Here is a 23,579-nt window from a genome sequence, read left to right as displayed (position 1 = left end):
TCCTTACTCTGTGTGTTTCATGCCCCATTGCCCCTTCTGATCTCCATGGTCGCTACTTTACAAGGCACAGAAGCACAACCATGCATGCCAGGCAAGGAGAATGGGGGCCACCCAGCGCCTGGTGTCCCCTTCTAGCAGACTCATCACAAATACAACTTTGGCTTCATCACTAGGAAATTCCAGCACCTTTGCTCTCATATAGAGCTAATCATTGGGCAACAAACACATTCAACGGCTCTCGATTTCTTCAGGGCTTGGCAGGGGGCAAGACTGGTGCCCACACCAGTGTGGGCACAGCACTGGCAGCATGTGCTGCTGCTTTCATGGCATTCATGGTGGCAGGGGTGCCAACTTGAATAAAATATTGGGGGTGGAGCAGGTAAGCTCCCCCCTGCATGACCGATCACAAGACAGTGCACACATTTGAATGGCAATGCCCATCAACTTGGGGGAGGCGGCCCCCTAAAATATTTTATTGGGGCCTCTACCCCTAGGAGTTGGCTCCTACCATATGCACAGTGGCCCTCAACTGAGTTAAGTAACCTATTAGACTGCTGTCCTGAACCACAACTTTACAAGGTGTGAATAGCTTGCTCTATGTTGAGGACTAGCACCCCAGGAGTCTAGCCAGGGGACCTCTCCTGCCACGTTTGCATGATTGATGGCTGGAAGTGGCTGTGGTTGCTTCAATCTGTCCTGCATACTCAACCAAGGAGAACTGATACTTTAATCATTTATTGGCAAAAGGTTATCACCTTGGTGGTATACAGGTGAAACTCGAAAAATTAGACAAGACAAGCCCCAAAGGAGCATATTCTTGCAAACTGCCATTCCAGGACTGTGACATGCCTGCAGAACAGCTGTGTCCCAGGAAGCGGTGTGTCTGGGAGCTTTCCTTCCCACCCAGAGAGTATGCATGTGCAAGGCAAGTCCAATGCGCCCCCATCCCACAGCCCTGCCAGAACCATCTCTCTCTCTATTGGCTCCCTTGGAGCGGACCTGGGAACCAAGCGAGGGCAGAAGCACAGCCGGCTGCAATCTTTTGTTTCATGTTTCCGCCCTCCTACGTTTCCCAGCAGCTGCAAGCCGAGAGGTTAAGGAAGCTCTTTCTCTGCACTGGATGCTTCAACCAGTGCCCAATAGCGAAGGCAGAATAGCCAAGGCTGTTTCAGGGGAGTCTCACCCGCAGCTCATTAACTTTCAGTGTTTGTTTGGGGAAGGGGTATTTGATTCACCTCCAGTGGGTCTCAAATCTTAGAATTTTGAAGTGTCAGGCAAAGCTCTAGTGGCTTTAGCCCAAACGTAGCAGAGTTTTCCTGCATAGTGCAGAAGCTAGTTGAGGTGGAAATGACTAGTCGGCTAGACGCAGAATAACTATTTACAGGATTTATTACAAGAAAATAAAACCAGCAGAGTTTCTGCATATAAAGCAAAGCAAAATAAATCCTTGCTCTCTCTCTCTCTCTCCAACCATACGCAGCACTCCTACTCCTAACACCCACAAGAAACAACTGTGCTAGCATTCCTAGATAACAGAGTTCAGTGCTGGTCATTAACCAATCAGAGAGTTGTTGCCAGGCCGACCTTGGCTTTCTGCCAAGAGTAAATTGACATTGCCTTGAGTTAATTGTGTGAAGCACGAATCTGTAAGTTTCCCATGAGAACCAATTATCAGAAATCGAACATAAAATGGGGGGGGGTTGTCTTATACATGGGATGTGCCTCGTTGGGACAGGTGTTACCACGAGTAGGATGGTGTCTGCAGCAATTGTCGGTTGTGTATTGGCTGCCGCTGTGTCAATTATGAGTGACAGGCGGCTGCTTCTGCTGATCAGACAGACGATAGGCGGCAATGGCAGTGCGCATGATTGCAAGTGGTGCTCCAGTGGGTGAGTCATTTTCGTGGCTAAGAGGGTGGCTGCTTGAGGCGTAGAGGGACGCCGCCAGCCGCCTCTGCAGGAGCAGCAGCCAAGGCCATCCCATGGGGAGAACCTGTGGGGTGCAGCAGGAGAGAGAGGACCCCCTCACAATCTCCTCCCTGTGTGTGTGTGCGCGCCGTTTGGTGTCCCCCTGTCACTTTCTCTTATCTTGCGACATCCCCGGAAGAAGATCGAGCCGGGCAACTGCCAGATAATAATGTTTAATTTGGGAGCTAATCTAAATTTGCGGGCACTGGGTGGATCTTTGCGCACCCGGCAGTGCATATGCGAAAGACGGGCCTGGTTATAGCAGCCATTCAATTTTCTCAGTGAAGAATAAAGTAATAGGTTTGTACACTGAATGTGTAAACTTATGTCTAAAATTAATGGATAGAACAAATACATTTACTGCTAGTTAAGTGTTTAATGGTTTATTATATCATCATTATTAGTATACCATTATTATTACTATTAAATAATAATAATAATAATAATAATAATAATAATAATAATAATAATACAGTCATACAATCATGGAATTCTCAATCATAAGCTTAACAAATCAAAGCTTAACAAAGAAAGCTTCTCTCCCCTACCCCAGCTCTTGCTGGAACCCGAAGCCTTGGCTTCGACACAAAGCAATTGTGTTAAGGCGGGGAGGGAAAGAAAACACACAGAGACCCACACAAAATCACACAGGGATCCAGAGAGTCAGCAATGAACCAGTCCCTCTTGACTGGCTCCTGCAGACACACACACACAATCCCATACCCAGAGCCACGAAGGGTCTACAGTTTGACTGACCCCTGCAGACATACAGTGTTTTACCATACAAATTCTGGCGACCCTTTTCCCCCTTTTCCTGGCAGTTTCAGGTTCCCCATAGGGATCCACTATCACCTGGGGTAATTGTGAACTGCAGAGGCCGATCAAACCTTTCTTCCTTCCCCATTATTGGGAGGGCCTAAATTCCCTTATAAGTAGACTTACCCCCTTCAGCGTAACGCGTCCCTTGATACTTTCACTTTTCTCTACCGGGATCCGTTTCCCGCTGCGAGCCAGCACGGCGTTGGGAGGCCTTCTCGTTCCCCACGGAATGAAGAGTTCCGTTGCACGCTGGGGTCTGGTCTGGCAGTCCCCTGTCGTGCCTAGCTCGGTGGGCAAGGGGCTGTGCTCAGCCTGTGTGGCCCCAATCCCGGACGAGTCCCCAAATGTAGCAGCCTAGAATCGGACTCCCAGGCTGAAGGAAACCTCACCACGCAGCAATAGAGAAAAGTAAAGTAATTTATTGTTTGCTGACAGCAAGCAGTGACTCAGAGGATACTTCCTAAAAACTGAGCCCCAGAGCATCAGTGCTCTGGGTTTATATACCTTTTCCAGACAACATTTGGCATTACAAATGTAAACCAATAAAGCATGGACACAATAAGCTTCCGTATGTCCTTATAAGACTACACAACAACCCTGTGAGGTTGGGTTAGTGACTGACAGCCCAATGCACTTCAAGGCCAAGCGGGGATTTGAATCCTGCTTGCCCGGTGCTCTAACCACTACACAACACTGCTATAACTCTGTTATTAGCATGGTATAAGGATTAACGGCAAACACACTGGAATGTTTGTGGTCCTGTTCTTCAAGGAGCATTCACACATTCTTTGACAGCAACTGCCTCTTCCGAAACAGAACCATTCCTTCTTTGGGGTTTTAGCACCACACGCCGTCACCGGGCCTGAACTCAGGATCGGCAGCTGCCTGCTGTTATCCGGTTTCTGGCGCCAAAGTCCAGCAAGCAACGGCCAAGGCAGCTGCAGTATAAAGCGGGGATAACCTGGGCTTGGATTTGCATGGCCTAAAGTGCAGCCTAAATGCAGATGCAGAGAGCATGGATCCAGGCGGCAACGGAAGCAAAACTAAACGGTTTATTGAGGTACTAGTGTCAGGTTCAGCCCGTTTAATAAACGGGCGCTAGAACATTCGGCCTTTTTCGGTGGCAGCGGCGCGTGGGGGGCTTTTATTCCTTGTCTAATTGATTGTTCCTCCCCCCTCCCTTTGATCCTTAATTTATCCCTAATTCTCCCCCCCCCCCGTTCCCAAACCCCAAGCCAAAGTCCCCCCTTTTTTACCTTTACAACCCGGGCTCAGCTGGGGGGTGCGGGGGGTATTTCTTCCTTTACCCCCTCCGAAGCTTGTGTTTGGAGTGCGGATCCCTCTCCACCCTGTTTTCGCGCACTTTTTGCGCCTGCCGTTTGGTTCCTAATTTTCCCGTCAATAGCGCTGCTGCTGCCAGGGCCCAGTGGCCGAATTCTGGCTCCTGGACGGCCCGGGCGGCTGCTCCAGGGTGTACGCCCAGTTTTCCGGGGGTGGGGTGGGGGTGGCTTCCGCTACTTTTGTTGGCCTCCGCGGCTGTTTTTCAGTTGCCTGCTGCGTCCGGGAGGGAGCTTTGCCGTCCGGGGGGCTTGCGCCCGCCCTGGCTCTTTCTGAGGGTCCCGCGGTTGGCGCTGAGCATTCGGTGGCCTCCCCGCACCTTTCCTGGCCGTTCCGGCCCAGCGGGGCTCTCCCGGTTGCTTGCGCTGTTTGGGCCTCAATTTCGGGCCTGTTAGTGAGGAGAAGCCGGGGCCTCGATTTTTTGGTCGTCCCGGCTTCCTCCTCAGGCCCTTGGGCACGTTGAGAGAGGGCCTGCCCTGCTTAGGGGCCTTGCTGCCTGCTCCTGCCTTCCACTGGTGGCCTGCTTTATCTTGCACTGCTTGGGCCTCCATTTTGGGCCTGTTGGTGAGGAGAGGCCGGGGCCTCAATTTTTGGTCGTCCCGGCTTCCTCCTCAGGCCCTTGGGCACGTTGAGAGAGGGCCTGCCCTGCTTAGGGGCCTTGCTGCCTACTCCTGCCTTCCACTGGTGGCCTGCTTTATCTTGCGCTGCTTGGGCCTCCATTTTGGGCCTGTTGGTGAGGAGAGGCCGGGGCCTCGATTTTTTGGTCGTCCCGGCTTCCTCCTCAGGCCCTTGGGCACGTTGAGAGAGGGCCTGCCCTGCTTAGGGGCCTTGCTGCCTGCTCCTGCCTTCCACTGGTGGCCTGCTTTATCTTGCACTGCTTGGGCCTCCATTTTGGGCCTGTTGGTGAGGAGAGGCCGGGGCCTCAATTTTTGGTCGTCCCGGCTTCCTCCTCAGGCCCTTGGGCACGTTGAGAGAGGGCCTGCCCTGCTTAGGGGCCTTGCTGCCTGCTCCTGCCTTCCACCTGGTGGCCTCTGTTTTAACTGCTTATTGAGCCAGTGCAGGGCAGAGGGGTGGGGGTGGGGTGGGGAGTGTGTGTGTGTGTGTGTGTGTGCAGTCTCTGCGTCCAATCCCTGTGTCCCTGGGGCACATGCTCAGTAGCGCGGAAAACGGGACACAGGGAATCTGGATGCAGAGAGACAGGGACTTTATTATATAGGATAATGCAAAATCTCTATGTGGGACAAGAAGCTACAGTTAGAACTGGATATGGAACAACTGATTGGTTCAAAATTGGGAAAGGAGTACGACAAGGTTGTATATTGTCTCCCTGCTTATTTAACTTATATGCAGAATTCATCATGCGAAAGGCTGGACTAGATGAATCCCAAGCAGGAATTAAGATTGCTGGAAGAAATATCAACAACCTCAGATATGCAGATGACACAACCTTGATGGCAGAAAGCGAGGAGGAATTAAAGAACCTTTTAATGAGGGTGAAAGAGGAGAGCGCAAAATATGGTCTGAAGCTCAACATCAAAAAAACCAAGATCATGGCGCGTGCAAGGGGAAGGGGACGACAGAGGACGAGATGGTTGGACAGTGTTCTCGAAGCTACGAACATGAGTTTGACCAAACTGTGGGAGGCAGTGGAAGACAGGAGTGCCTGGCGTGCTATGGTCCATGGGGTCACGAAGAGTCGGACACGACTAAACGACTAAACAACAACAACAATGCAAAATATGGACGCAGCAGAGAGTGAAAACTTGTAGGTCATGGGGGCCCATCGAAGAAGCACTGTGGGATAAACCACGCAGTAAGAATTCAAGAGTAACAACAGAGGAACCAGTACAAAGGAGATGCAAAAACAGCAGCAATATTTAAAGGAGGATTGACAAAAGAACTGAATTAAATCTCCTTCAGTTTAAAAGCACACCAAGTCTCCCCCCCCCCTCGGTTCTAACTGCACAGTGTTAAGTTGCAGCTGTTACCCCGGTATGGTGGGTCAAAGGGTTATTTTTTAAAAATATTTATTGCATTTTATATCCAGTCTTCCCTCCGCAGAGCTTAGGGCGGCCTGCGTCCTCTTCCCCTCCCCATATTATATTTACAGCAACCCCGTGAGGTAGGTCAGGCTGAGGGTTGGTGACTGGCCCAAGGTCACCCAGCGAGGTTCATGGCAGAGTAGTGAATGGAACCCCAGTCTCCGGGGTCCTAGTTTGACGCTCTAACCACTACACCGCACTGCCTCTCCGTCCCTGAAAGTGCATGTGGATAGGAAGGAGCTGGGGAGCCCAGGAAGGCTGAGCCTCCCCAGAAATGAACACAAAGGGAAAGGGGAAAGGGGGAAGGCACAGAGGGCAGGACCTTTCCACACAGCGGCCGTTATGTATTAACGTGGGACAGATCCTAGAAGTGGAACTCCCTGTGTGCGCTCAGAATTTCTCGGAGAATGAGAATGCAGCAGGATTCTTCCTTTCATGATGTTACATCAGAATCTTTCTCATGGGAGTCTTTTAAGCAGAGCTTGGATGTCCACCTGTCGGGGATCCTTGAGCCGAGATTCCTGCATTGCAGGGGGTTGGACTAGATGCCCCTCGGGAGTCTCTTCCGTATATAATTTTCATTAAATTTTCTGTTTCACAATTTAAAATACTCATTTTACATCCTCAAAATATCAATGACTTCCCTTCTTCTCTTTCCACGTTTCATTTTACATATAAACCCCTGCATATTTTACACAAACTATGCCATTCAGTATTCCATTACTGCATCCGTCAAACTCATTTACACTGCTGAATTTATCTTAATGCCGCTAGCGTTTTCAGCTGTATACAATCATTATTTCCCATATATTCAATAAACATTTTCCAATCGTTGTATGTTCTTCTTGTTCTCTTATTCTATATGTTAAGTCTGCGAGTTGTGCATACTCTAACAACTTCAGCTGCCGTTCTTCTTTGGTTGGGACCTCAAACATGGGCTGCAGTAGTGGCATACATAAATAACCTTTTTTGACACCTGGGAATGTCAGTCTGAATTATCCCCAACAGGAAGGACTCTGTTTTTTGGGGGGAAAGTACTTTTAAACATTATGGATTCTTTCCCAAAACTCTTTTACCCTTTAACAAGTCCACCACATGTGAAAGAACGTTCCCCCTGTTCGTCCAACCCTAGAATTCCATGATTCTTCTGGCTGCCCTGCTCTCCACAGCCTCTTGCCAAGCACCGTGTTGTTTCCTGCAAGCACCGAGGCCTCACTCTGGCCCTCGCTTCGTCTCAGCTGAAGCTGCCGACCCCTTGCAAGGGACCTCGTCTCCCCCACCCCTCCTGGCTCTGCTGGGCGCAGAGACGGTGCTTGCATTCTGCAAACACACACTTGCTTTGCACTCCGAACCTCGGCACAAGGGGGGCACCCCATTGCAGGCTGAATGGGGCAGAGACTTTCACCTCCACAGGACGAGCAGGTCCAGGCGTTCGCGGCGGACCCTCCTGAGCAGCTGGTCATAGTCCCCCCGGGTAACGTCCGGGCAGCCTTGCAAGTCCAGCTGCCCCAGCTGACTCTCCGAAGACAGCAGCAGGTGAGCGGTTTGGGCAGACACCTGGCTGTGGGCCAGGGAGAGCTTGCGCAGGTGGGCCAGGGGGGTGCTGGGGGTCTCCAGCACCTTCTGAAACAGCCCGTCCAAGGGGAAAGACATGTGGATCAGCTCCAGGGTTTCCAGGCACGGGGAATTTCTAAGCAGAGGCAGGAGGGTGGCGCTCAGCACCGCAGCGTGCAGAGAAGGCCAAGGCGTGTCAGGCGCAGAAAAGATGAGCCGAAAGTCACAGAGTCGAGGGAATTTCCTGAGGGGAAGGAGGCCGACGTCCAAGTCCAAGCCTCCGTCCCCATTTGCACCCGCCTCCCAGTGGCAGCTGGGCAGCTGTGGGGCGCAGAAGGAGGCACTGAGCTCCCGGAGGTTCGGGCAGTGGCTCAGCAGGGTGGGGAAGGAGAGAGGGTCTTTGAGGGAGAAGCCCCCCAGCGAGAGGGTCTGGAGCTGGCTGCCCTGGGTGGAGGCCAGGGGCAACAACTCTCCCAGGTGCCTGGTCTCCTGGCAGCTCAACGTCAGGTGGGCAAGACGGTGCCAGGACAGCAGGGGGCTTTGGCCCTTGCCAGGGCGGTCTGCGAGGAATACCGTGGCCCTCGCCACGTAGGGGCACGCAGCACAGATGGCAGGCAAGGACTCCTCGCTCACCTCAAGCATCTCCCGGAGGGGCAGCGTGAGCTTGGCACTCCCCTCGCCTGTGAAGGAGGGTGCCCTGTGCCGCCGCGCCAGCTCCTCCAGGGAGGGAAAGTGCAGAGGGATCTGGGCCCTGCGGAAATCCTGGTGGTGGACCAAGCACACGGCGTCCGTAACGAGGCTGCTGGCCAGCGACTTCAGGCTGGGCAGTGCCAGCAGCAGGAACACTAGGGCCCAGAGGAGGTCCTGGCCGGAGGCGCTGGGTTCAAGGTCAGATGCTGCCAGCACCTGCAAGGCCGGGCAGCAGAAGGCGCCCGCCGTGGAGTCGTAGGCCAGGTGCAGGAGGGAGGATCCGGACAGCCGGGCACAGGCAGAGATGTCCAGCTCGCGCAGCCGCCGGCAGGAGGAGCCCACAGCCGACAGGACGGCTGTGTTGCACTGCGTCCCTGAGAGGTTCAGCTTCAGGAGGCCGGGTAGGAGTTCTGCCAGGTCAACCAGGGAGTCGGCGGGGATCCGGCTGCAGCCACGGAGATCCAGGAAGGACAGGTTCTGCCTCGGGGAAAGGAGCGAGAGTGAGAACAGGATGGGGGAGGAAAGGATCCTGGGACCCCAGGAATTAAAGGGACAGAACTACCGGAACGATATAGAAACTTATTCCTATATGCTACTACAGCGGCAAGAATGTTACTCGCCCCAGCAAAGGAAGAATCGATACAAAAACTTATGGGATATGCAGAAATGGCAAAACTTACCGGGAGAATAAGAAATCAACAAACTTTTTACAAAAGAATGGAAATGGTTTATTGAACATTTTCAGATAAATTGTAAACAGATAAGAATATTTGCAGGATTATTGTAAAAACCTACAGTTTGATAAGAGTATATACGTAAAGTAGATGAATAAATGAGCAAATTAAGTTAATTTAGATATGCGGAAAATATTAAAAATAAATTTAAGGAACCACAGAAAGAGGGGGAAGGAAGTCAAGTTTTGAAATGCTAGAATGATTGTAAAATTAGTGAAATGTATAAACCTGAAAAGCATAAATATTGTTTTTAAAGGATCCTGGGACACCATAATTACGTGGCCAGGCTGCCAGCAGAGCAAATTAATTATTATTACCGTATTGGCACGAATATAAGCAGCAACTTTAAAATTCAAGGGGGGAAAAAGAAGAAAAGACAATACACGAATATGAGCTGCTCCCTTAAAATTCCGCAGGCACTCACACCCGTTTTGTTTTACCGTGTGTCTGTTTCAGCAGCGATATCGTAAAAGTCTATTTTTGTAAGTTCACGAATTTAAGCCGCACTAACTTTTCACGGTTGGAATTTGGAAAAAAGTGTGGCTTATATTCAGGCCAATACATTAATAATAATAATAATAATAATAATAATAATAATAATAATAACAACAACCAACCCTGAGTGCTCACTACAGGGACAGATCCTGAAGCTGAGGCTCCAATACTTTGGCCACCTCATGAGTAGAGAAGACTCACTGGAAAAGACCCTGATGTTGGGAAAGATTGAGGGCACTAGGAGAAGGGGACGACAGAGGACAAGATGGTTGGACAGTGTTCTCGAAGCTACGAACATGAGTTTGACCAAACTGCGGAAGGCAGTGCAAGACAGAAGTGCCTGGCGTGCTCTGGTCCATGGGGTCACGAAGAGTCGGACATGACTAAACGACTAAGCAACAACAGCAACAATACCCAGCCACTGTGGGTGGCTGCCAACAGAGTAAAAATATAATAAATCATGCAACATTAAAGCTTCCCTATACAGGACTGCCTTCAGAGGTCTCCTAAAACTTCTTTGTCTCCTTGACATCGGGCGTTCCATGGCCCAGATCCGAGCACATCAAGCTCCTGAGCGAAGCCACATGGCAGGACGCCAGGAAGCAGTGTCTCAGAAGATGTGCCTCCCCGAGGGATCTCTGTCCTGGCAGAGCTCCCCCTCTGCCCCCCCTTACCTTGCAGCGCACAGTGATGATGTCTGTGATGGCTTTGGTGACCAGCTTCGGGCAGGTGCTGAGGCTCAGCTGCGTCAGGTGAGGCACCAGGAGCAGGTGCAGCATGGGGCGGGTCAGGCGCCCACTCTGCCCCATCAGCTGGAGCAGCTCCTGTACGACAGAGCCAGCTGGGAAAAGGGGGGGGGAGACCCAGGATGTTAACCTGTGTGGCCAATAGCCAATGATCTTGAGTGCGCTTATCCCTCACCCTACTGTGCACTCACAACAACAACAACAAAAATTTATTACTTATAGCCTGCCCATCTGGCTGGGTTTCCCCAGCCACTCTGGGCGGCTTCCAACAGGAGATTAAAAATACATTAAAACATCAGTCATTAAATACTTCCCTAAACAGAGCTGCCTTCAGATGTCTTCTAAAAGTCTGGTAGTTGTTTTTCTCTTTGACATCTGATGGGAGGGTGTTCCACAGGGCAGGTGCCACTACCAAGAAGGCCCTCTGTCTAGTTCCCTGCAACTTGGCTTCTCGCAATGAGGGAACCTCCAGAAGGCCCTCGGTGCTGGACCTCAGTGTCCGGGCAGAACGATGGAGGTGGAGACGTTCCTTCAGGTTTAGGGCTTTAAAGGTCAGCACCAACACTTTGAATTGTGCTCGGAAACATACTGGGAGCCAATGCAGTTCTTTTGGGACCGGTGTTATATGGTCTCCACTCCCAGTCACCAGTCTAGCTGCCACATTCTGGATTAGCTGTAGTTTCTGGGTCACCTTCAAAGGTAGCCCCATAAAGAGCGCATTGCAGTACAGTGGAACCTCGGTTTATGAACACCTCAGTTTATAAATTTTCAGTTTACGAACGCCGCAGACCCATTTGGAACGGATTAATTCACTTTCCATTACTTTCAATGGGAAAGTTCACTTCAGTTTATGAACAGACTTCCGGAACCAATTGTGTTCATAAACCGAGGTACCACTGTAGTCCAAACAGGAGATGACCAGAGCATGCACCACTCGGTGAGACAGTCGGTGGGCAGGTTGGGCTGCGAAAAGATCAACTGACCCAAGGTCACCCTGTGAGCTTCATGGCTGGGCAGGGATTTGAACTCCTGTCCCCCCACTTGAACCATGGCTGCCCCCACGGGGGCCAGGGGCACCTTTTAGGCCAGGGTTTCTCAAACCTGGATCTCTGGCTGTTGTTGGACTACAACTCCTATCATCCCTGGCTAGCAGGACCAGTGGTCAGGGATTATGAGAGCTGTAGTTCAACAACAGCCAGAGACCCAAGGTTCAGAAACTCTGCCGCTGATTCGGGACCTCTGAGGTGTGCTGCCTGAATGCTCTCACTATTACAGCAAACAGCTCGCTTTTTCTTTAAAAATATAGAAAGGGAAGCCTTTCTTCACTCTAGTCTTCCGCTGTCAGGAAAACTGGGGAAATAATCCCACAGGTTGTGTGAAAGAGAAACCCCCCCCCTTTGTATCCAGCTGTGAAAGGCGCTCTCTCTCCCTGTTTCCTGCAGGGCGGAGGGCAGGATTAGCCTCCAAAGAAGTCTTCTGGCACAAGCAGCCACCCCTGAACCTCCCCAAAAAAGCTCAACAACTTTGGCCTGAACCCCTAAAAAGGCTTGACAACTCTGAACCCCCCCCCCATTTTTATTTTATGGGAGTAGATCGCAGTCTCTTGGGAGCTGGATGTCCCTGCTCTAGAGAGAAACCCGCAAGCAGGATTTGAGCCCAAGAAATACTCTTCCAGCAACTGAGGTTCAGAATCATTGCTGCCTCCGTTCATGAAGGCAGAGAGCAGAGCCCTCCTGGCTATCTAGCAGCTTTCGACAGCTCTCTCCTCCTCCAGGAATTTGTCCAAACTTCCTTTAAAGCCATGGAAGCAAGTAGGGGAGCCTCTCCAGGCCCCACAGAAGCACCCTGGCGCCCTTGCAGCATCAACACAGGCGATGCTGGCACCCACTCGCTTCCCTGGGCCCCCAAAGGCAAGGCGGGCATATTTAACGCCCAAGCCCCTCCCAATTCAGCACCACTGGCTGCCCAAGGGGGCTGCTTGAAGGACCGCCGGCCGGCTGCCAATATTCAAGCATTCAACCCACCCACTCACCCAGCTCACTGAAGGGCCCCATGATGTAGCGGAAGTGGTATTCGTCCAGGTATTTGTCGGCGTAATCCTTGAGCCAGAGGCAGCTCATGTTCCCGGCCACATTCTCCAGGCAAAGCCTCTGCAGTGGTGGAACCTCTTTCCTCCTGGGCATGGAGCTCCTGGAAGAAAAGCAGGAGGCAGGTGTTGGCAAGGGATCGCTGGGCGGCCAGGTGGGCGGTTCCTCCCCTCCCCCGGCTCCCAGTCAGGGTGGAGCTGCTCCCTTGGCAGGAGCCACTCGCACCCTCCTGCCCTTTGGCTCTCCTCGTCCACGGGGACACTTCCCTTATTCTCGCGCTCAGTGCCCTCCTTCAACAGTTGCGCATGCGCGCGGGAGGGGGATTTCATGAATGAGTTCCTCCTTTATGAATCATTGGCCAACCCAGAACAGTGGCTGCCAGAATCTCTGGTTTTGCCTGGGTAGGAGGGCGGAGAGCAGCCTGGGCGGTGGTGGGTGAAGTTGGACTCTTCTCTCTCCCGCCGGGGATGTGCAAAACCGCCATACAGACCCCAACCCCCCCCCCCATCATCATCATCATCACCATTTTATTTATTTATACCCCAGCCACTCTGGGTGGCTTCCAACACATATAAAAAGAAGAAGGAAACATCAAACATGAATAGTAACCATCTGATCCAATAGGAAAGCCACAAAAACTTTAAAATAAACATACCAAATGAAGCAATATTCAACAATCCATTAGAATCCAATATTAAACAGTAACATTAAACCTAGCAAATCATAAGCAGTTTATACTTATCAATTACAATTGCAGGATCTCCTGGTGGGAGAGAAACGACAGCTTTGGGGTGGGGGCAGAAGAAGAGGGATCCTCGTGGGCTTGGCCCGGGTGGGGCGGGGAAGGGGGCGCCGATCGCGGCCGGGAGCAAGAGAGCCTCCTCTGCCGAGCTGCTGCCTCGATCCGACCTGGCCCGCCCTCTCCGCCCCCGCCAGCTCCTACCCTCGCGCTGGATGCCCTCCTTCCCGGGAGCCCCAAGGAAGGAGTCCCGCCCCGAGAACCAGCCGCCTCCGCCTCCGGGAGGAGCCCACGCGGCCGCGGAGCAGCGAGGCCCCGCCCCGGCCCGGGCGGAAAGCGCTCCGCCCGGGCTCCCATTGGCTTCGCCGGCCCCGGATGCGCCTGCGCGGAGTCTGGCGGGCACCAGGGGCCTTCTCGGCGGGGAGCTGCCTTGCGCGGCGCCTGTCGTGGGAAGTTCCGGGAGTTGCTTGTGGGGCTTGGCGAGCGGCGGCGAGAGGGCAGCCTGGAGGGGGGCCTGGCTGACAGGGCGGCGGCCGGGGCGGCGGAGAGAGGGAGCCGGTGAGTGAGGGGGGGGAGGGAGGGAGGGAGGGGGGTCCCGACTCGGGAGTCTGAGGCGACAGTCCCTCGCCGGGCGTCACGGGAGGGGGGGGGAGAGCGACCCCGGCCTACCTCGCAGGGCTGTCCGCCAGAAGCAGCAGACAAGGAGTCTCAGGGGAGGCGGGAAGCCGGGGGGGGGGAGGGACCGGGGCTCAACCCCCCCCATGATGATGATGATCATAATAATAATACTTTTTTGTCAATGTACAAGCTGTGTCCAATGAAATTAACCGCGCCTCCCCCCCCCAAAAAAATTAATGTGATAAAATGAAGGAGGGCAACGTAAATTGGGAAAGGTACAAACGGTACGAGGTAAAATTGGAATTATAAAAAACCATGAGGCAGGATGAAGTCGACAGCTCGCGTGAGCAAATAAGGAAAGAGTTTTATAAGGATGTATTTACTATCATAAGATGGAAAACTTAATAAATATATTATTTTTTAAAATCGACACACACACACACACACCCCAACTCAACAGGGCCGTCAAGGCATCTCCGTGGGGTTTGAGGCATGGGTAGGCAAACTAAGGATCTGGCCCAATCGCCTTTAAATCCGGGAATCAGCGTGTTTTGACATGAGTAGAATGTGTGCTTTTATTTAAAATGCATCTCTGGGTTATTTGTGGGGCATACGTAGGAATTTGTTCATATTTTCCCCAAAAATATAGTCCGGCCCCCCACAAGGTTTGAGGGACAGTGGGCCGGCCCCCTGCTGAAAAAGTTTGCTGACCCCTGGTTTAAGGGAAATGCGGGGAGGGGGGGGGCAATAGAAATTTATGAAGGGATGCAGAGCAGGGAGAAAGTGGACCGGCAGGGAAAGCTTTCCTTCTCTCGAACTCGAGGGCATCCAACAAACTGATTCAGGACAGGGAGGGAAAGTCATCCTTCAGGCAGTGCAGTGTGGAGCTATGGAACTCTCTCCCACAAGAGGCAGGGGCCACAGTGCCGGATTTATGTACATACGGTATAAGCTAAACAAGCTACAGCTTAGGGCCCCACTCTCGTGGGGGCCCCAGAAAAATTTAAAGGAAAAAAAAGTATTTCACTATTAATATACTTCTTCTTAATTATATTTCAGTTCAACAATTACTTCGATAAAATACATATTTTGTGATGTGCAAATAGCTTTAGATACCTCTTAGGTCCATAAATGACCATATAGCATATATTCAACACAAAAAACAGTGGCAATTTGTTGTGGACAGGACAGCTGGACATATAAAGGACCCCATTACCTTCAGTAGATTAGGGCCTCATCAAACCTAAATCCGGCCCTGGCATGGGTAATTATAATAATAATAATTTATTATTTATACCCCGCCCATCTGGCTGGCCTTAGAAGTGGTGGACAAATTCCCAAACTTTCTTCTTGGTGTCATTCTGGCTCACTGGAGCAAATGGATCTAACCTGCATTCAGAGGCCGTTTCCCACTGCCTCTCTTTCCTGAGGTTCCTGCACACTTTTCACTGCAGCCTCTTCCTTTTAACCCCCACTGGATTTTGCTATGTGGGGAGGAAATCTTGTGCTGCCTGCAGGGTTCGCTTCACTCACCATTTCCTCCTTGACCTTCAGTCTGGGCTCCAACAGGAGATGTTTGCATTGTGGGCTGGATTGGGTGTTTCTTCCCATGCTTCAGTGTGATGACAGAATATTATTATTATTCTCGTCTCTCCTGCTGGGGCGGGGGGGAATCTGATTTTTTTTTAGACTGCCACTTGTGTCTGTAATGTCTCATTTGCTCTATTCCTAACATTTTAAAGGTGGGCATTTGTTTGGATGGCAGGTTTTGTTGCACCCCCCCCTCCCCAAGTGCTAGTTTCCTGCCCTCAATTTTTAACTGAACAGTCAAGCAAACTCTTTCCTCACATATTTTGTCAGCACATGGTAATCTTCAAACACCCTGTTAAAGGGACTCTACTCAAAAATGGGGAGTCTACAAAATTACGGGGTGTTGGAAAGAGGCAGATTCCACTAAGGATAACTTTTTTCTTGATGAATGGATGTGACAACAACAACAATTTATTATTTGTACCCTGTCCATCCGTCTGGGTTTCCCCAGCCACTCTGGGTGGCTTCCAACAAAGATTAAAATACATTAAAATGTCACACATTAAAAACTTCCCTAAACAGGGAAACAGGCTTCAGATGTTTTCTAAATGTTTATCTCTTTGACATCTGGTGGGAGGGCGTTCCACAGGGCGGGTGCCACTACCGAGAAGGCCCTCTGTCTGGTTCCCTGTAGCTTTGCTTCTCGCAGTGAGGGAACCTCCAGAAGGCCCTCGGTACTGGACCTCAGTGTCCGGGCTGAATGATGGGGGTGGAGACGCTCCTTCAGGTATACTGGGCCAAGGCCGTTTAGGGCTTTCAAGGTCAGCACCAACACTTTGAATTGTGCTCGGAAACGTAGCTGATGTCGGTGAACAGACCTTTGGGGCCAAAGGCTTTTCTTTGGCAGCAAATCAGCTAGTATGACAAAGACGCAGGCAACTGAGCTTTCGCTGGGAGGCTGCTAGCATCAGCTGTGCAGCGACAAGTCAGCAATTGTAGGACTTGCTTCTTGCGATAGAGGGAAGCCGGTTCCGTGTGCTTTAAAGTTTTCCTTCAGCAGCTCCACCCAGTTTTTCTACACAAGAGAAGCTGCATGCCAAATACATCCTGTACCTCATGGGGGCAGAACTCTACAAGGAGGTGCTCAGAAACTGTATTGTTTTGCTCTGCTCGTCTGTTCCTTGCTGGCGCCTGCAGGAATTGCGCAGCGCTGGCCAAGAGTGCTGCATCTTTGCTGGGACCTGCCTGCTTCTTTCGGTGGACTAGGATGACTTCTTTGAACACTTAGGTCCTTCGTGGCGTAACTGCCACTGAGCAGCTGACATGATGTGGGCGGCTTGAAGTTGCTGGTTGGGAGAGCTCACTTGGAGTGGCTTCCTTCTGGCAGCAACATGGGCCGCTGCTGGCTGGGTTCTGCTGCTGGTCCTGATCCTCTAGTGAGATATGGACCAAAAATGGAGAAAATGCTCCCTAATGGGAATCATGTCTGGAGGACCACATCTTCCTCACCCTCCCTCTGCCTGCTGCTGCTGACATCTGGGGAGGTTGCTTTCATGCTCTGTGACAGGCTTCTCCTTGGGGCATCTGAGAGCCAGGGGGCTGTAGTGGCTAGTGCGCTGGACTAGGACCCGGGAGACCAGAGTTTGAATGCACACTCGGCCATGATGCTCCCTGGGCAACATTGGACCAGTCACTGGCTCTCAGGCTAACCTACCTCATGGCATTGTTACGGGCATTAAATGAGGAGGGGGAGAACCATGTATGCCACATTGAACTCCCTGAGGGAATGGTGAGATATAAATGTAATAAAGAAATAACCTTCCGGCTTCTGTTGGAAACGGGATCTTGGAATAGAAGGAACTTTGATCAGGTTCAGAAAGGCTCTTCTCTTGAGCGTCTCTGAAATACCGTATACAGTGACTGCTGGGAAGAGATTGCTGCGACATTTGCTCCTGAGCATCTCATGCTTACAGGGCGATGGAGCCAGCTTGTTAAATTAGATGGGGGAAAATATTTTTCCCTTTGGCTCCCTAAGCTGCTTGGGCCAAACATTAGAAGGCAAAGCAAGATGGAAGGAAACCGAAATTTAATTCCAATATATGAGCCTAATACTGAAGAACAAGAGAACCACTATATCTCATGAGAATACCAAAGAGAGCAGCAGTTTAAGTAGGAGATTTTGAACTCTGGAGAATAGAAGTAGTGTGATCAAGTACTTACAGAACAGCTTTTGACCTCTCTTCCGGCACGTGTCTCACCTGCTTCACTGCTATCTGATACTAGTCAGGTGAAAGGGGTTGACTATGGAATGATGGGGTCGTGGGTGACGCATTCATATGAATATGATCTTGAACTCGAAATAGACTAACCTCCTTGTTACCAGACAGTAGCATCCTCAGATCCTTGGTGTGTTGCTATGGTTACGCCTTCAATGAAGTGTTTCAGATATATTGATTTGCAGCTTTGGTTGCTCCAGTTTAAGCTGCAAAAAGGAAAAAAGGAAAAAAGAAACGAGAAAGCATCTGGATGGGCGTCAGGGGGCATCTGTTCAAATAGCCCCTTTTCTGTGCTCTTGAAGGCACTGCAGCCCCAATCCCTTGGCAGAGCTGCTCCAGCTACTGCTGAAATGGTAAAATGGTGCAGTTTGTCAGCGCGCAAATGTGCACAGCTTGACTCAGCAGGGTCCTAGTGCCAAGTGGATCACGGTTCTCCTTCGGTGAGGAGCCTGGACCAGAAGCAGGGAGCCCTGCTCCTGTGGCAGGGGGGCAATGGGGGAGGATGACCTGGTGGAAACTCACACTTCAGTGGTTATTGTTATTATGAATATTTATAGGCAGCTAAACATTACTGAATATTACAGTGTATAAAACGACAATAAAAATACAACAAATAAAAAGAGAGAAAAAAGAGAGAATTTTTCCAAAGAAAAACTGGATACTGCCAACAAGTCAATTCATCCTTCTTTTTTTTCTTTTAACCCTCTGACAAGATGTGTGCTGTGCTGGAGCCTAACTTCAGTGGGCAGCATGTTCCATAATGCAGGTGCCACTGGGCTGACATAAGATGAGTTCAGTGAGCCAGCAGGTAAAAAGGGGGCAAGGCGAATCTCTGGGATATCCTGTCTCAAGCATTTAGGGCATCATGCACTAAGACCTTAAATTTGGCCTGGTAGCCTATTGATGACCAGTGCACTTACCTGAGGAATGGTATTCTGAATAGACAGGCAGCAGCCTCTGCTCCAAGCCCTGCTGCCACATCATGTGCTAGCTGCAGTTTCCCCATCAAACATAAAGGCAGTCCCACATCAGCCCATTGCAAGATTCTGGGTAGGATGCCACTCTCAGTAGTGCATGCCTGGCCAGTTCCTTCCTCAACAGTCAAGTTATTCAGTAACAGCACCACCCGGCTAGGGAGCAAGGGGGAAGAGGAACCAGGCACCTGCAGCAGGAGAGACGAGAATAATAATAATGATATTAATAATAATATATAATAATAATTTATTATTTATACCCCGCCCATCTGGCTGGGTTTCCCCAGCCACTCTGGGCAGCTTCCAACCGAATATTAAAAACAATACAGCATCAAACATTAAAAACTTCGTTAAACAGGGCCACCTTCATTTGTCTTTCAAAAGTAAAACAGTTGCTTATTGCCTTGACATCTGCTAGGAGGGCGTTCCACAGGGCTGGTGCCACTACTGAGAAGGCCCTCTGCCTGGTTCCCTGTAGCTTTGCTTCTCACAGTGAGGGAACCTCCAGAAGGCCCTCGGAGCTGGACCTCAGTGTCCGGGCTGAACGATGGGGGTGGAGACGCTCCTTCAGGTAAACAGGACCGAGGCCATTTAGGGCTTTAAAGGTCAGCACCAAGACTTTGAATTGTGCTCGGAAACGTACTGAGAACAGCCTATGAGCCACTTAATATCCACCTCTTCCCTTGTTGCCCTTCTGTGAATATGACAGAGTAGGGAAATGAGGGGCTGCTTGAGGTCCACCTAGGCCATAAGATGACCCTGTGCAAGGCTGCCTTTTTTCCTAAATCAAATTGCTGTCCTTGTGATCCCAGTTCTGTGCAGCTGCATCTCCCAGCCTCAGAGGCAGCTGACTGATAGTCGTTTGGACCAGTCCCTTCAACCTTTTTTGATGTATGTCCCACGTGCCTTCTGAGGCAGTAGTATTCTATTTCTGTTCCCCATTTCCACCCAGTGGGCTGCATGGCGGAATGGGGTTTCGAACTCTGCTCTCCCAGTTCCTAGTGTGGCAGCAGCTAAGTCCTCTTCCAATCTGGAGACTGCAGATGCCTTTCCTGTGTGCAGGTTGTAAATGCCACCAGTCAAGGAATCCCTGCTTCCTTGGATGCTTAACTGTGTAGCTCAGCTTTAATGGGGATTGGACGAAATTCGTGGAGGACAATACCAAGGGAAGGTCTACCAAGCTTGCGCATTGAGCACACTGCTGTATGGAAGTGAGTCAGTGGCAACTTACACCTGCAACTTACACCTCAAACAAAGATGTGCTCTCCCAAGCACACATTCCCAGCATGTTCGCACTCCTGCCTCAGCGACCTCTACACTGGCTTGGTCATGCCCACAGAATGGAAGATGGTAGGATCCCCAAGGACATGATCTACGGGGAGCTGGTTCCAGGCACCAGACACCATTGGAAGACCAACTCTGCATTACAAAGATGTCTGCAAGTGTGACATGAAGGGTGACAACATCAACCCTGCCATGTGGGAATCCCTTGTAGACAATCACAGGGCCTGGAGACAGACAGTCGGGTCTTGTATCCACAGCAGTGACCAGAGGAGAAATGGCCGCTGGGAGGAGCTCAGAGAGAAGAAACGCCCTGGCGCATCTGCAGCAGCACAACTGGATGCTTTTCTCTGTCCCGGCTGCAACAACACATGTCTCTCCAGTATCGGTCTCTATAGCCACAGCAAGTGCTGCAACCTGCCAACAGTTCAGCTTCACTCTCAAAGGCATACTCCTCCATTGCCTGCCAAGATGGACAGATGCCCACAACAACATGGAGGACAGGGCTATCAGTGGCTGCTGGTTGCAGAGGATTGTGTACTTCCTTGGGGACCAGAGACAGCCTGCCAGGGAATACCAGCTGTTGAGGAACATGAGTGCGAGAGCTGGTGCGCTCCTGTGCTGCTTGTGGGCTTCCCACCCAGGCATCTGCTTGGCCTCTGTGGGAAAGAGGATCCTGGCCTAACAGATCTGGCTTTGGGCTGAGCCAGCTCTTCTTAATTTCTTAACTGCTTTGTCTCTGTGAGGGTTGGGCAGTGAGTTTAATTTTTCTGTAGGCGAAGGACTGTCTGCTTGTGCATTTGTCAGTGTGGCAGCACTTGCACTCCGGAACTCGCTGCCTGTTGACATGAGGCAGGTGCCCTTTGTGGTTTCAGATGGCTCCTGCTGAAAACTTTTCTGTTGCAGCAAACCAGAAACAAAGACATGATTTAGTTGCTTACATTTATTATAAAGTTTTCTTGATTGTTATCTTTGTTTCTAATGGTGATGATTTTATGTATCTTTGTTTTTTTCTTGCTTTATGGCTTTATTTTAGCTATGTTTTATCAATAATTCTATCTGCGCATTACTTGAGGGGTTATTATGCAGTTTATAACTTTTCTAAATAATAAATCATTTGTTTTATTTGTAGAAGTTAAGATTCACCTGTCTGTTTAAAGTAGAAAGAAGAACCATTTTTGTGTGTGTGCCCAAATCAGTTCAAAGGAAAGAAGGGAAAGCCGGACAATGACAACCGTTGATTCAAGCTGAATCAGCGCTCTGCTACAACCCTAAGCTCTTGTTCCTGGTCAGTCACTGCCAGTTCAGGCCCCATGAGTGTATATGTGAAATTAATATATTTTACCCCAGCATGCATCATTTTGCGCTTGTAAAACATCCCTTATGTTCTACTGGTGGCACATGTGAATGTTTGGGTGGGGGTGAGGGACTGAAGCTCAGTGACACAGCAGGTGCTTTGCATGCAGAAGGTATCAATAATAAAATTTGATATTATTATTAAGGCCCCAGGTTCAGCCCTTGACATCTCCAGTAGAAAGTATCAGAGAGCAGCAGGTAATGGGGAAGGCTTTCCCTCTCTACCTGAGACCCCCCTCGTAGAGAGCTGCAGCCAGATGGTCAAATAAGGCAGAGCTTTCTAGGCTAGTACGAAACAACAGAATTTTTTTTTAATGGTCGAGTCATAAAGGTACCGTGTTGGCCCATAAGTATGTATCAGGGCAATACCTTTATAAAGTTTATCAAAATGTCACAAAATAATGTGCAAGCTTTTGAGTTCCCCAGAACTCTTCATCAAGCTGGAATAGATGATAAGCGGGGAGGGCGGCTGTGGAGAGAAAGACTGACGTTCAAACCATCCCTGTCTCCATTGGGTAAGAATTTTAAGATGGAGTTTGGGGGGGGGTGAGGTAGCAGACATTCAAAGGAGACCGTTTGGGTGCTTTGCGGGTTTCTGGTTGCAACCAGGTCTAATGGCATTGCATGCATTGGTGTTTTCTTCTCTCTCTAGCCTTTAGAACATTAATGACAAGACTTTATAGAAATACCCAGTAGATGAAAGGATGGAGTTTGCAAGATTTTGACAAAGACTGGGTTGAGAGTAAAGAGATGGGGAATGTGGTGCCAGAGAAAGTATGAGCCATTTATCATCATCATCATCATCAATACTGATCTCACAGTCAGGTCCAACCCAATACATTTTGGCCCCTGAGGTGAACCCCATTGGCGAGTGAAGATCCGTATCAGGATCTTCTGCCCCTGTGGATCCTGCTGCCTGAGGTGATCACCTCCCCTTGCCCCTGCATGGGCCGGCCCTCCTCACAGTTCTTATTTGTTGTGCTTATGTAATCATTTCATGTGGCAAGAGAAATAAATCACATGAGTTGATTGTCAGACTCTATGAGCATGTCTGATGGATGGAAGTTTCTGTACACATTGCGGTTGCCTCCCAGAGTAACCTCAGGTGCATTCTTACGTTAAGTACTGTAGGGGAAACCACCACATTGATTTTATCAGCTCAAGGTGTTCTAAAATATCACCTTGTGTCATAAAAGATTATGGAAGCGCTTCCTGGTCAAGTGTGCTGATGAGCTATTAAGAGGAATTGCCAGTGTGCCCATTTCCCACACAAAGTCCCAAGGATGCCCTGTGCCTCTTCCCTCCTCTTCCTCCCCCCTTATAGGGGGTATTGCATGAATCTGAGGCCTTGGGGTTACTTCTGGATCTGCCAACTCTTTGAAGTTTGTCATTTTGAACAGGGGTGCAGGTCACTCCTGTCATCAGTCAGGTTAATTGATAAATAAGTCTTCACATGGTCAGTTGGGCAGCAGGTTTGAAAGCAGCCGCAAGAACAACAATGGTTATTTTTAACAGGCGATGTTGGCACCACTCGGAAAGAGGCATCGCTCCTGCTCTCATACATGAGAGGGGAGAGTCTTCTTAAGGTAGTGCTGGTGCTGACACTTAGGGCCATAATCTTAAAAACAAAACAGTTGCCTATTAATTTGTAATAATTATATGCAGATTTAATCAATCCATAGGCTTCACTCCTGGGCAAAGTAAACCTGAAAGTCAGCTGAGTTCACCCGCCAGGTGCCCGTCTTGTTCACAGCATCAGCTCTCCAGTGTTTTGAGCAGGAATCTTTCCCAGCAATTGCAGGGCTTTAGCTCGGTGGCTGAGCTTCTGCTTGGCAGGCGGAAGGTCCCAGGCTTCACCCAGAGCACCTCCAGGTAGGGCTGGGAAGGGCATCCTATTCAAAACCCTGGAGAGCCAGTCAGCAAAGTAGTGTATTTCCTGATGCAGTATAAGGCAGCTGTCTAAGTTCCTGGAGACATCAGGAATCGAAACGGAGACCTTCTGGCATCCAAAGCATGGGCTCTGCCACTGAGCAACAATTGTCCCCCCACTCTCAGCTGTTCCTCAGGTGGTGCTGAATCTCCTGCCATGAGAGACACTGTTGGTTTTCTCTTAAGTTGTTCCCACCCAAATCGTGAGATAGTTCAGGTTTGTGATGGTCTTGCAGATCTTCTTCTACTAGTTTTAACAGTTTTGTGCCATCAGTGCCCAAGGAGTGCAAGGAGTGGAAGCAGAGGTCTTAATAGAGGCAAAATGATTGGGGAGGGATCTTGTATTTATGATGAGAGCAGGGAATGGATTGTTTGGTTTATGGATTTATTGGCCAGCAGTAGGT

The 23,579-nt window shown here is 50.2% G+C and overlaps 2 protein-coding genes and 1 long non-coding RNA gene across 7 annotated transcripts in view; 1 reads left to right on the top strand and 2 right to left on the bottom strand.

Moving 5' to 3' along the window:
* The window catches only part of LOC148687432 (uncharacterized), a 75,989-nt gene extending 72,944 nt beyond the window's left edge, over window positions 1-3,045 (bottom strand). For all 4 annotated transcript variants that reach the window (XR_015947831.1, XR_015947830.1, XR_015947829.1 and 1 more), the window contains exon 1: window positions 2,910-3,045. This is a non-coding gene — a long non-coding RNA (uncharacterized LOC148687432). The remainder of the gene's footprint in view (window positions 1-2,909) is intronic.
* Window positions 3,046-5,590: 2,545 nt separating this feature from the next.
* LOC118096765 (uncharacterized) lies at window positions 5,591-13,583 on the bottom strand. The gene is made up of 4 exons (XM_035138953.3): window positions 13,222-13,583; window positions 12,418-12,575; window positions 10,314-10,480; window positions 5,591-8,887 (listed from the first exon to the last, which is right to left on the bottom strand). Exons 1-4 carry the CDS (start codon window positions 13,566-13,568, stop codon window positions 7,568-7,570), a joined length of 1,992 nt encoding a protein of 663 aa, XP_034994844.2. The 5' UTR covers window positions 13,569-13,583; the 3' UTR covers window positions 5,591-7,567.
* Window positions 13,584-13,594: 11 nt separating this feature from the next.
* DCTN1 (dynactin subunit 1) overlaps window positions 13,595-23,579 on the top strand; it is a 64,533-nt gene continuing 54,548 nt past the window's right edge. Inside the window, exon 1 of one of the 2 annotated variants that reach the window (XM_088660768.1) lies at window positions 13,595-13,769. The gene's annotated coding sequence lies outside the window, so the exon portion shown is untranslated. The remainder of the gene's footprint in view (window positions 13,770-23,579) is intronic. The other variant, XM_088660767.1, reaches the window with a different exon arrangement.

This window comes from Zootoca vivipara, chromosome Z1 (assembly GCF_965207765.1).
Source record: "Zootoca vivipara chromosome Z1, rZooViv2.hap1.1, whole genome shotgun sequence".
Lineage (NCBI taxonomy): Eukaryota > Metazoa > Chordata > Lepidosauria > Squamata > Lacertidae > Zootoca > Zootoca vivipara.
Note: the sequence above shows the minus strand (reverse complement) of the source record. Positions and strands in the feature narration are given on the sequence as shown.

Bases quoted from the DNA above. Each gene is read 5' to 3' on its own strand.
- LOC118096765 (XM_035138953.3), bottom strand. From the start codon at position 13,568: ATGGGAGCCCGGGCGGAGCGCTTTCCGCCCGGGCCGGGGCGGGGCCTC. The intron at 10,481-12,417 runs GTGAGTGGGTGG...CCCTTTTCCCAG, and splicing joins GGGGCCCTTCAGTGAGCTGG to CTGGCTCTGTCGTACAGGAG. The intron at 8,888-10,313 runs GTAAGGGGGGGC...TCCCCGAGGCAG, and splicing joins TCATCACTGTGCGCTGCAAG to AACCTGTCCTTCCTGGATCT.